This window comes from Nannospalax galili, unplaced genomic scaffold (genome assembly GCF_000622305.1).
Source record: "Nannospalax galili isolate Female #2095 unplaced genomic scaffold, S.galili_v1.0 scaffold305, whole genome shotgun sequence".
NCBI classification, from domain to species: Eukaryota; Metazoa; Chordata; class Mammalia; order Rodentia; family Spalacidae; genus Nannospalax; species Nannospalax galili.
This window is the reverse complement of record NW_008356258.1, coordinates 1,243,828-1,256,567: the sequence shown is the minus strand read 5'-3', so window position 1 is coordinate 1,256,567 and position 12,740 is coordinate 1,243,828. Positions and strand designations below refer to the sequence as shown.

Sequence of the window (12,740 nt, the reverse complement as noted above, 5' to 3'; positions counted from 1 at the left end):
ACACTATCTCATTATTTAGCCCTGTTTGGCTTATAACTCGATATGTAGATCAGGCTGGCCTCAAACTCAGAGGTCCTTCTGCATCTCCTCCTCAGTACTGGGATTAAAGGCATACACCAAAATGCCCAGTACTACCTTAATTTTTTAAATAATCATAAATTTTCCAATTTTTGTCTTTGTTATAAGTAGTTACATGTAAAAGGATGCTATAAGTAGTCATTTGGATTTCACTTTGAATATGTCAAAGCTCCTGTGAGTTCAAGATTACAATGACTGTGTCATGCCCAAACGATGGCATTTCCTATCCTTCTCCCTGTCTTCCCATTCTTACATTTTTTTGGCCCCTTCTGTGATGTTCCCTGAGCCTTAGAGAATGTAGTATAAATGTCTTGCTTGGGCTTAACACTTAACAGCTACTTGTTCTCAGCACCTTCAGTGGCCTTGAATCTCTGCATTCGCCACCTTTCCCTGCAAAGACAAGCTTCTTTTAGTAAGGCTGAGAGTAGCCTCTGTCTGTGTGTAAACAGATAGAAGGCATTTTGACACTATGTGACCTTAATTGTACAGCAGTAGTAAGTTCCCCATTAAGGGTACATGCCTTCCATGTCTTCCCCAACTGTATATTTCTGACCAGATTTACAGTACTATGCATGGGTTTGCTCCTTATGCTGATCTCTCTGTGTGGGCCAGACTGTTCTTGAATTCATTGTATATGTCAGGTGAGCCTCAAACTCATGGTGCTCTTCTGCCTCAGTTTCCTGAGTGCAGGGATTTTAGGCATGTGCCAGCATACCTGGTAATTAATTAGTTTTAGAAAATCATAGTTACTATTTATATTTGTTTTTTTATGGTAATATTATTCATAAGTTTAAATATGTGCTGCCATTAAACAGTATTTTATTTATGCTGACTTAAAAATAAATAGTTGGTAACTTTCAAAGGACATTAATAACCTTATAGTAGAGAAAAAAGATGTGTGAGAGGCTAAAGAAATGGCTCAGTGGTTAAGAGTATTTGGTTCTCTTCCAGAGGACCTGAGGTCAGTTCTCAGCACTCATGTTGGGTGGCTCACAGCTGCCTGTAACTCCAGCTCCAGAAGATTCAGTGCCCACTTCTGAACTCCACAGACACCTGCACTTATGTATACATACCCACACATAGACACATATTACATAATTTAAAAATAATAAAAATCTTTTTTAAAAAAGGTGTCTGAAAACCAGGGTTATGTGGTAAAATGTGCATATATGGAAAAGTCACCATAGTCTTTTGAATTCTTAGTTTTTTATCACTTCTTTTCACTAAAAATATCTATAGCCCGAGATAAGCAAGTTTTAAATGTCAGAAATGTGCATTAAACTCACTTAGATATTATTTGAAGTAAGTGTGTAATAATATGAAAAATGTATATAGTAAATCTTTTAAAACTTATATTTAGACTAATTGGTTCTTAATTTCTATTTAGTGTTATATATAAACTTTTGGCATCGAAAAGTGAAGGAATCAGAGTACAGGCGCTCAAAGCACTGGGCTATTTCTTAAAACATCTGGCCCCAAAGTAAGTATGCATGAAGTATAAAATGAACGGCTATTTGTTACTTACTTACTTAAGCCTTTGTAATAGTATTTCTGTTCTGTGGTCCCTTTGCTTTCTCTCTTGTGTCGAGTACTTAATTTATTTTTTTTATTTTTATTTTTATTTTTTGAGACAGCATCTCCCTGTAGTCCCAGCTGGCCTAGAGCTTGCTATATAGAGCAGGCTGACCACTATTTCATAGATCCGCCTCCTTCTGCCTCCCAGTGTAGGTATTAAAGATATACAACACCACACCAGGCAATTTTTATTTGTAAGATGCTATATAAGTTTAATCCCATACTTTAATCACACACTTTAAAGATAAAACTAGACCAGAGTATACAGATTTTAATATGAAAATTACTTATTTATATGTTTGGGTTTCTGTGAGAATTACTGTGAAAACATTAAAATCTAGAACTATCAAAATTGAAGCCTTCATTTTGTTTAACTAAATCACCCTTGCACTATCTGTACTGTAAGTTCATACAGTAATCCAAATGGGACACAGCTTATTTTTCCAGCTGAATGTCGACAGCCATAGTGTATCTATTCTATAGTAGCTGCATAATGCTTCATTATAAAACTTAAAGGTTTGGAGGTAGAACAAGGTTCTGTAGACAAGTGCAGTCTTTCAGAGTCTAGTTGGCCACCGGTAAATAAAGTTTTATTACATCACAGCTACAGTAATTTATTTGCATATTACCCATGGCTGTTTTCATGATATAAAGGCAGTGCTGAGATGTAACAGAGACCATATGGTCCTCAAGGTCTTAAATATTTACTAGCGAGAAAACATTTGCTGACCCCAGGAGTAGAATTAAAGTTTGTTATCCTCTAGTTTAAAAGTTTGTGCTTGAAATGTTAATTTTAGTACATAAATTTCTATAGTATTCAGTTTCTTAAATTACTTAAATTTCTCTTCACCATGTTGATTTTCTGAAGCACTTACTGTGGCTTACGTGATCATCCCCAGCAGGGCGTAGCTTTCTCTGTGCTGGCAAATAGTAACAGCAAATAATCGCTCTCAAGAATTCAGTGAAGCTTTTGCTAGGCCGTAGCATAGCCTATCTTCTTTTTTATCTCTTAAACTTTAGCTTTGCTTATATTGTACTTAAAGGTTTTGCAGCCTTAAACATTCTAAGTTGAAAAATATTATGAGAGTAATTGAGTTGGAATTCGTTTTCTTTCTTTAGTAACTTCTTTCATGTTGTTTTTAGGAGAAAAGCTGAAGTCATGCTCGGGCATGGATTGTTTTCGTTGCTAGCCGAGAGACTTATGCTTCAGACAAATCTAATCACAATGACCACTTACAATGTTCTATTTGAGGTAGGAATGTAGTTGGAATTTACTTAATAATTTCTTATTGTAAGGGTGTCTGTATAATTGTCAATATTGGATAAAATAAGAACATTAAGTTTCCCAGGAGCAAAGGAAACCGCCAGTCTAGTGAAGAGGAAACCCACAGAGTGGAAGAGAATCTTTGCCAGCTGCACATCTGATAGAGGATTAATTTTCAGAATATACAAGAACTCAAGAAACAACGAATCAAGAAAATTTATGACCTAATTAAAAAATGGGCTACAGATCTAAACAGAGTTCTCAAAAGAAGAAATAAAAATGCCTAAGAAATACCTGAAAAAGTATTCAACATCCTTAGTAATTAGGGAAATGCAAATTAAAACTAAGATTTCATTTTACTCCAGTCAGAATGGATAAGATCAAGAGAACAAATGACATCAAATGATGGTGAGGATGTAGGGAAAGGGGATCCTGTATTCACTGCTAGTGGGATTGCAAGCTGGTGCAGCCACGATGGAAATCAGTGTGGCGAATTCTTACAAGAACTAAAAATAGATCTATCATATAATCCATTTATACAACTCCTTAGCATATACCCAGTTTTGTAATTATTTATGTAAAGATGATATGGCTGGCCACATTTTTAGAACCCTGTTAATCATGAATTACTAAATAGTCTAGTCATCCCCTTTTGTGTTTGCTCTAACGTACTATTTGATATTTCATTTTATAATCAAGTAAAAATAGCATTTGATGTTAAAGTTATTTAAACATTTACCTAAAGTATTTAGTATTAAAATATTGTGTTGTATCCTAAATTTATTTTATTATTTTTTATGAGATGGAGTCTTATATTGAAGCTTAGACTGTCTTGGCATCCAGCTGTGTTGGCAGATTAGCCTCAGATTCACAGTAGTCCTCCTGCCTGAGCCTCTTTAGTGCTGGGATTACAGGCGAGAGCTACCATGCCCAGCTGCCAGCTGTTATATACTAAATTTTGATTAGTATTGTACTTAGACTTCATTAATAGTGGAGTTAATCAGTCATTATGCTAATGCAATTTATTGTTTCACTTTTGCAGATTCTTATAGAACAGATTTGTACTCAGGTGATACATAAACAGCATCCAGATCCTGATTCTTCAGTAAAAATACAAAACCCTCGTATGTATTTTACATACTTTAAAATTATTTCTACTTTAAAAATAAAGACTGTGAAAAACCAAAAGTTAATATTATTGATCAAATAAATATTTTATTAAAACTATTATGATAATAGTTTTGTTTTATGTCAAATATACCAAATTGATAATTTTTTAGTCCTTTTAAAAAAACTAAAAATTAAAAAAAAAATTTTTATTTTTTATGTGTATGAGTGTTTTGCCTGTATGTATGTAAGTGCACCATGTTGTGCAATGCCCGAAGAGGTCAGAAGAGGGCATTGGATCCCCTAGAACTGGAGTTATCAATCATTGTTAACTACCATGTGGGTGCTGTACAAAAGAAGCCAGTACTCTTAACTGCTGAGTCATCTCTCCAGTCTCCTAAAATTAAAAAAAAAATTTATGTGTATTAGTGTTTTGCATGCATATATGTAACTATACCCCATGGGTTCAATGCCCACAGAGGCCAGAAGAGGGCATTGGTACCACCCCTAACTGGAGTTAAGGATGGGTCTTAGCTACCACGTGGGTGCTGAGAACTGAGTCCTCTGGAAGAACAATAGATGCTCTTACCCACTAAGCCGTATTTCCAACCCCTATTCATATGATCTTGATTCAATTTTTCTTCAGATTTGCAGCAAAGTTTTGACTATGTTATGTAGTAATGTCAGACTAAATTAACTTAAACCATGGGAGCAGTTTTCATTTTAAATTACTGTCCATATAAGAATGCCAAACTTGACATTGTAGCACAGTCTTGTTTAACCTCGAATTCTCAAACTTTGCATATGATGTATATTTGTCATCTTATGTTTAAGATCATGAAATTAAAATAGCTATTTGGAAGAATTTTAAAATTCAGTTTTTGTGTGGTGAAGTGTTTCTATGTGTAGTGTCCTACTTAGTACTAATTTTAAAACCACAAAGCTTTGAAGTTTAATTTTCCTCTTCTTTCTGAGAGATACTGTGTCTGTTGAGAGTGAAAAGAGAAAAATTTAAATGTAAAAATTTTGGAGCGTTTATCACCTTAGTCCATTTTACGGTGCTATAACATAATACTTGGAACAGAGACTTGGTCATCAAAAGAATAGAATTTTTTTTTTCCACAGTTTTGTATGCTCAGAAGTCTGTGTCCAAGATGAAGTTGCTTCATTTTGGTCTGCTGAGGGCTGTTCTACCTACCTAAGCTAGCTGAAAGCTACCTGAAGTTTTTTTTTTTTTTTTTTTTTTTTAAATAAAGGCATTAATTCCACTAATGAGAGAGAGCCCTCAAGGCCTAATTACTTCTTAAAGATCTCCAATCTTAGCTTTACAACATGGGCAGTACCTACATTTTAGAGAGGACCCATTCAAACCATAGAATTTTCATGTTTTCTAGACAAAATTCTCACTTCATAGCCTTGGCTGGTCTGAAACTCTCCATGTAGACCAGGCTGGCCTCAGACTCATAGATCTGTGTCTAGAGTGTTGGGGTTAAAGGTGTGTGCCACCACACCCATCCATACTTATTTTGAATATACAGTCACCAGAATTCTTGACAAAGAACTGGTTTAAAATTCCAAAATTTTTTAATATTTTTGTTTATTATTTCTTATTGTATGAGTGTATTGCCTGCATATATGTAAGTACACTTGTATAGTGCAACACCCATAGAGGTCAGAAAAGGATGTCAAATTCCCCCAAATTGTGGAGTTATGGACAGTTTTTAGCTACCATATGGGTTCTGGGCCTGGGTCCTCTGCAAGAGTAACCAGTACTCTTAACCGCTGAGTCATCTCTCCAGCCTCTAAAATTCCAAAATTTTTATTTGGGTAAAATTTTGATATAATTGCTGGGCATGATAAATAAATTTAATTCATTTATCATTTAAACTTGTATTTTTTTTTTAAATATGTATTTTATGTGTTTTGCCTGTATGAGTGCGATGCTTGTGGAGGCCAGAAGAGGGCGTCAGATCCCCCAGAACTGGAGTTAAGGATGACTGCTGTCATGTGGTTGTTGGGAACTAAACCCAGGTCCTCTGGATGAGCAGCTCCTGCTCTTAACTACTGAGTCATCTCTCCAGCCCCAACAAGAGTTTTAACCTTAAAAAAATTCAACTGTGATTGGGGATATAGCTCAGTTTCAAAACATTTGCTTCATTATGCCCAAGGCCCTGGGTTCCATTGGTGGGAGACGGGGTGGTAATCAGTTTTACTTTTCACATTCAAATTTGATCAAATCCCTTTCTTATTTATAAATGATTTCTAATGAATGCATATTCTTTTCTATAAATTTAAAATTTTTTTAATATATATATTTTATTTTATTTTTTAGAAGAAGCATTTCATTACAGCTTTAACGTACTCAATAAATTTAAAATATTTTAAAGTAAGAGATTGTAATATATTAACCTTCCTTCATGAATTTTTTTGTTGTGTTTCGGTTTTAACTTATTTATGAACTGTTTTACAGAGATACTAAAAGTAATCGCAACCCTACTTAGAAATTCTCCCCAGTGCCCAGAAAGCATGGAGGTTCGCCGAGCCTTTCTTTCTGACATGATTAAACTTTTTAATAACAGTAGAGAAAATAGGAGGTAAGCTGGTTCAAAATGCACTTTTTTGGGGGGGGCGCAGGATTAAGGCCTACTTTTGGTTGATCCCAGTTTGTCTTAGAAAAATTGTTTTTCATAACGGGGTATAAGCAATGTACAAAAGTTAGAGACTTTAGTACTACAGTGTTGAACTGTTTTGGATGTATTATTGATAACTATGGTTTGGGCATTTAAAAATACATTTATAGCTGGGTGTGGTGGTGCATGCCTTAAATTTTGGCACTTGGGAGGCAGAGGCAGGCGATCTCTGTGAGTTCAAGGCCAGCCTGGTCTACATAGTAAGATCCAGGCCATCTGGGGTTACAGGGAAACCCTGCCTCAAAAAGACCACTCACACACACACTCACACACACACACACACACACACACACACACACACACACACACACACACACAACCTCACAAAACATTTATTCTTTAGAATTCTTTTGGTGATTTTATATTTTTCAGTAATCCAGTATTTCTCTGTGATTTTGCAGGAGCTTGCTGCAGTGCTCTGTGTGGCAGGAGTGGATGCTTTCTCTCTGCTATTTTAACCCTAAGAATTCAGATGAACAAAAGATAACAGAAATGGTGTATGCTATATTCAGAATCCTGCTCTACCATGCAGTCAAATATGAATGGGGTGGCTGGCGAGTGTGGGTAGATACCTTGTCAATCACACATTCCAAGGTAAGTTATTTCATGAAAGTATATGTTACTATTTTAAGTATTTATTTAAATTTTACTGTAATGTAAAAATTAGATGCTTATAATCAAGAAGAAAGGCAAGTTACTTTCTGAAAATATAATGAAGTGAAAACTAAAAAGGAATTAATAAAAAGAATATTTGCAACTTATTTAAAATAAAAATATTTTTTCAAATGGCAGTTTTGTGTGTGTTTAATTTAGTAAAATTAAACTTCATGTTGTAATATATAGGAATTTATATTTTCAAACATTTCATTTTCACAAACTTTGAGATTTTTATAGTTGTTAGGAACTTTTGAACACTAGGTGGCGCACCATGTTCAAAGATAGGTGTTTTGAAAAAATTATTTTGTTCTTTTTTTCTCTTTAAATATTATATTGTTGTTGAATAAAAACAAAAGCTTTGACTTCTATGTGTATTTTTCTCAGATTGTGGCCAGATTAAAAAGAACTGGTTTCAAAGAATTTACTAGTCTTACTAGTCTTTCTTTGTGTTTTTAAGCACAGGGTGTCATTAACCCAGGGTGGCCATGAACTCACTATGTAGCTAAGAATGACCTTGAACTTCTGATTCTCCTGTCTCTACCTCCCAAGTGTTGAATGGCAGACTTATGCTACCTGTTTTCTTGTTTTTGTTTTTGTTTATCTTAGGTCAATGTAAGTTAATTATTTAGATACAGCTTTAAAAATGGTTAATATTAGATGTTGAAGGGTATAGAGAATAATGTGCCTAACAGCATTTATGAAGTTGGGTACCATTTCTCAAATGTTTTTTCTATCATTCTTCTTTCTACCTACCACTCTCACTCACCACTAACCTAATTTAATTTTACTGTTTCTGTGTCTCTTCTTTATTTTTACTACAGTGTAGACCTTTACACGTATTTTTTGTGGGGGGCAATTCTGGGCATTTTCATATTTAGAGTATGTGCTGTGACACTAAAGGGATTTAATTATTTTTAAGCACTGTTGAGAGTCCTCCATATTTACCCTGTAATTGAGTTCATTTTCTCAGTTGTTTTATCTTCCATGGCTTGACTTTTTTCATTTACAGATTGATAAGCATAGTATACATATTTGAGAATTTGTATAAATTCTTAGAAGTAGAATTATTAATCTGTAAGGTGTAAATATTGAACTTTTTGAGATAATGCAATTTTTTATGAAGTTGAATGTTCCATTCATTTGTATTCTCACCAGCAGTTTATTCTCAAGCCCTCATTGCTTCATATCACCTCATCCCTTTCTCATCTACAGTTCAAAATATTTGCCAGTGTGTTGAATATTTAATTGATCCATCATACTCTTATTCGTCTTACTGTTTTTCCTAGGTGTGGCAGCATACATCTATAACCCCAGCACTCAAGTTCTGTGACTTCTTAGCATCTCTGTGGGTTCCAGGGCAGCTAGTGCTGCATAGTGAGACCCTGTCTTAAAAATTTTTTTTTTTTAAATCCTTAGTTTAATCCTATGCTAGATATATTTGTTTTGAATTTTTTGGCTTAATTATTTATTTTTCAAGTTGTCATGCATAGTGGCATACATCTTTAATCCCAGTACTTGGGAGGTAAAAGTAGGCAGATCTCTGTGAGTTTGAGGCCAGCTTTATCTGTCTGTAATAGTGAGTCCCAGTCCAGCCAGGGATGCATAGTGAGATCCTATCTCAAGAAACAAACAAACAAACAAAAAAACCAAAGAACCCCAAAACCAGGAATCTTATTTTTGGAGTTTGACATATGTAGCTTCTGAGGAAATGCAAAATAATCAAATGATTAATAACTAATATGTCTCAAGTAATTATCATAGTAAAATATGTTGGCTTTATCTATGATTTTGGCTTTTTCCTAGTTAGGGCATTTTTCCTTAATCAGAAATAATAAAAATTATGTCATAATTTGTGTAATTATAAATTGACTGGGAAGAATAAAGAACAAAACCAATAAACTTTAAATTATGTTGATATGTTTTAGCTATTTTCAAAGTTATTATTCTGGGATCATTTGTCATAAGAATATATTGCCATTTCCTCATTATTTGCATTTATGTCTTTGAATTACCTCTAGTATTTCAGAGTCCCCAAGAATAGCTCATACTGTCTCCATTTTCTGAAGTAAGACACAGGAGTGCCTAGTATAAGGTCTTAGCAAAGTTACCTTAGGTTGGAAAAGCCGCTCTACCAATTTATGTTTGAGTGAAATCTTGTATTAAATAAAAAAATCTTCTGATTTTTTTTAAAGTGGTTTTGTTCTATTCACTATATTTTTCAGGCTGATCAGTTTAGTCCAAAGCAGTGTTCAACTGACTGTGATCCAAGGACCAAATCCTATCTGACATATTTCTATAAGTAAAATATTTTGGAACCTAGGTACTTCCATCCACATTTCCTACAGTACTACAAGATTTTTAAAGGGCCTCAAACATTCAGTATTTGGTCCTTTATAGGAATGGTTTCCTGTCCTGTGTCACTTATTTTCATTTGTGCGGAGAACTGACTAGTTCATTTTCCATTAAATGTGGGCTGATGCAGTCTAGGTTGATTTACTGTTAACAGGATTTCACCCTTTACAAATATATAATGAGAAAAATGGAGTTGCCTTTCAGCTTCATATATGTTTGGATTAGAGTTCAGAGGTAGCTGGTAAGATTATAGGTTAGGAAAGAGCTGAGGGTGATGCAGATTTTTCATGTTTTCTCATGAGTGTGTATCAGCTTCCTTCACTTTAGTTCACATGCTTAGGAAGGATGGCTAGTGGAATATGACCTTTAGAGGAATAGTTGTTGAGGTGTAGCCAGAAGACCTGGGGAATCTATGAAACCTTTTCAGAAGATCTTTGAAGGTCTTCCTTTCCAGCTACCATAGCATATGGGGATGGATTTTCTTTATCGATGTACATCAAAACAGTATAATGCCACAGATTACAGAAAAAAAGCCATGTAAGATTATGGATTATTAAGGTAAAAATAACAAGGAGCAGCCAATGTACTTAACTACTGAGCCTCCTCTCCAGCCCCTATATCAGTTTTAAATGGTAGTTTATCTAGTCAGTCAACCAGTCAGTCTTTATGAATTCACAGCTTGTGGTTATTTTTTAGTGTCTTTTCATTCTCTCTTGATCTTCCTTACTAATGAATCATTCTCCTGAATCTCATACCTTGGTTTGAGTGAGGCTGCCTGCTCCACTTTCTCTTTGTCTCAACCATTTGCAGTCGTTCAGTGCCTAAGACTCCTCCAGTTATTCACTTTTTTTCTTCCTTTTAAAAAAAAACCTTCTATAATCATTATGTGTATTCCACCTATTTTCTTCTATTTGAATACTTTTCTAGAAATTATGAAAGCTGAATCTAAAGCAGATATTATCCAGGAAAGTACTGTTTTCTAACATGGGAGATATTTGTTTAAAATAGAGCCAAAATACAGGGTTTGAGGCTGCAGTTACCACAGAAGATATATGTATATATATCTCTAAAGGAGAGATAGCTTCCACCTAAAGGCACGTGAGCAATTTGTGGAATAGGTGATACTGACCACAGGCCTTAGAAGTAAATAGAATTCAGGTAGATAGAGTTGGGATGACTCGCTGGTAGAGAAAGTGGAGTCAGCAGTCATACACATGGTGTTACGGAGGAAAAGTGATGAATTTTGTTCGCATGTAATGTATGACCTATATGAAGAAGACTGTTGTGTGTAATGTAGCAGCGTGGACTGACATTTAATCAAGTATGTTCCTGTAATACTGCTTCTCTTGTCTTGTTAAATAGAGGTGAATTCTTCTCTTGTGCCTTATCAGCTGCTAAGTTGCAAGTTCTCATCAGTTGAGATGAAGTTTTATGTTAGTATTTCTTCCATAGCACTGAGCATAATGCTGTATGTTTGGCAGGTGCATATTAAGTACTTGCTGCAGGAAGGAGAAGGAAGAACCGTATCATCACTGTTTAGAGCTACTTTGCTTAGCTGTCCTGTGGTACTGTGTATGTGACTCAGCATCTCAGTCTTATCAAGGAGCTGTGAAGTGGCTGCTCAGAAAAGCATCTGCACCACAGCCACGCACAGTATGATGTGAGATCACTTCCTCAAAATAATTTGGGATGCACATTTTATTATAGTTTTCTAGTCTCACCTGAAAATCACATTCGTGTGAGGGGAATCCTAGAAGAATTTATTAGTGTTGGGTATCAAATATAGGACCTTGTTTGTGCTACCCAAGTGGTCTACCACTAACCTACACCACAGCTTGTAAATCTGTATTTTAAAATAAGGTCTTTGCTGGGTGTGGTGGTGTGTGCCTGTCATACCAGCTGTTTGCAAGGCTGACACAGAAAGATTCCTTGTTCAAGACCAGCCTGAGCAGTTCTGAGAGACCCAATTCCAAATTCATATGTATGTGCATATATAACAGATATAAACGCATACATACATAAAATAAAATAAGCTCTTATATATTTTACATTTGAGCATTCCTCTGTGTACATAGGAACTTATTTTTGCTCCTTTCATAAAATTCTCCTCTGTTTACCTTCACACTAAGCTTATAACATATTTTGCTCCTTAGAAAGCATCATGGAAATACAGAGAGTCTAAAGAAACTGAATATGGACCCCAGTTTATGACCTCTTAAAATATTTTTTAGTTACAAAAAAATCTGCTTACCTTTTTGCTAGTTTGTATTTGATATGGACAATGTTAAAGGAAGGAATACATATGCGATTTTTATGTGGTATTTTTATGTAGTATTTGAAAGCAGTGTTTTTTTTTTAAGACACAGCTTATATGGAACACATACAAAGTGGTCAGAGGGCTCGGGGAGGCTTTATTTTGTTCATATTATTTGCTCTAGTGGCTTGTGATTTGAAACATCTTAAAACCCCTTTGCAAAGAAAGTAGTTGCTTTAGGAGAGCCCTCTTGTGCCTACTTGTAGGTCAGAGTCAGTTCTCTACTTCAAGTTTCAGGGTTACATTTATGAAATGTGGTAAATGCTGACTGAATTCATTGGAGGTTTTTTTTTAAATTTTAATTTAATTTAATTTTTTTATTTTATGTGTATGCATGTTTTGCCTGCATGTAAGTAAGTGCACCTGTGTCATGCAATGCCCGCGGAGGTCAGAAGAGGCTGTTGGATCCCCTGGGACCGGAGTTAAGGACAGTTGTTAGCTGGGTGCTAACACTGTTAGCAGTGTTAGCTGTTGTCTGGGTGCTAGGATTTGAACCCCGGGCTTCTGCAAGAACAACCAATGTTCTTAACCGCTGAGCCATCTCTCTAGCCCCCATTGGAGGGTTTAAAAAAAAAATCTAAGTAAAACTAGGCTTATCACTTTAGGCCGTGAATACTTAAGCAAATAAACAGAAACACCTAAGTGGAATTGTGAGGGGGTGGCAAAGAAAACTTGTTTCAAGTTGGCTCTTATAATTTCAACT

At 35.1% G+C, this 12,740-nt stretch overlaps 1 protein-coding gene across 11 annotated transcripts in view; it reads left to right on the top strand.

Annotated features, from left to right (window-relative positions):
* Lrba (LPS responsive beige-like anchor protein) overlaps nt 1–12,740 on the top strand; it is a 674,454-nt gene that overhangs the window by 127,679 nt on the left and 534,035 nt on the right. For all 11 annotated transcript variants that reach the window (XM_029556710.1, XM_029556708.1, XM_029556707.1 and 8 more), the window contains 5 exons: nt 1,466–1,558; nt 2,797–2,905; nt 3,960–4,041; nt 6,495–6,618; nt 7,116–7,308. In XM_029556710.1, coding sequence (XP_029412570.1) covers nt 1,466–1,558; nt 2,797–2,905; nt 3,960–4,041; nt 6,495–6,618; nt 7,116–7,308 — 601 coding nt within the window. The remainder of the gene's footprint in view (nt 1–1,465; nt 1,559–2,796; nt 2,906–3,959; nt 4,042–6,494; nt 6,619–7,115; nt 7,309–12,740) is intronic.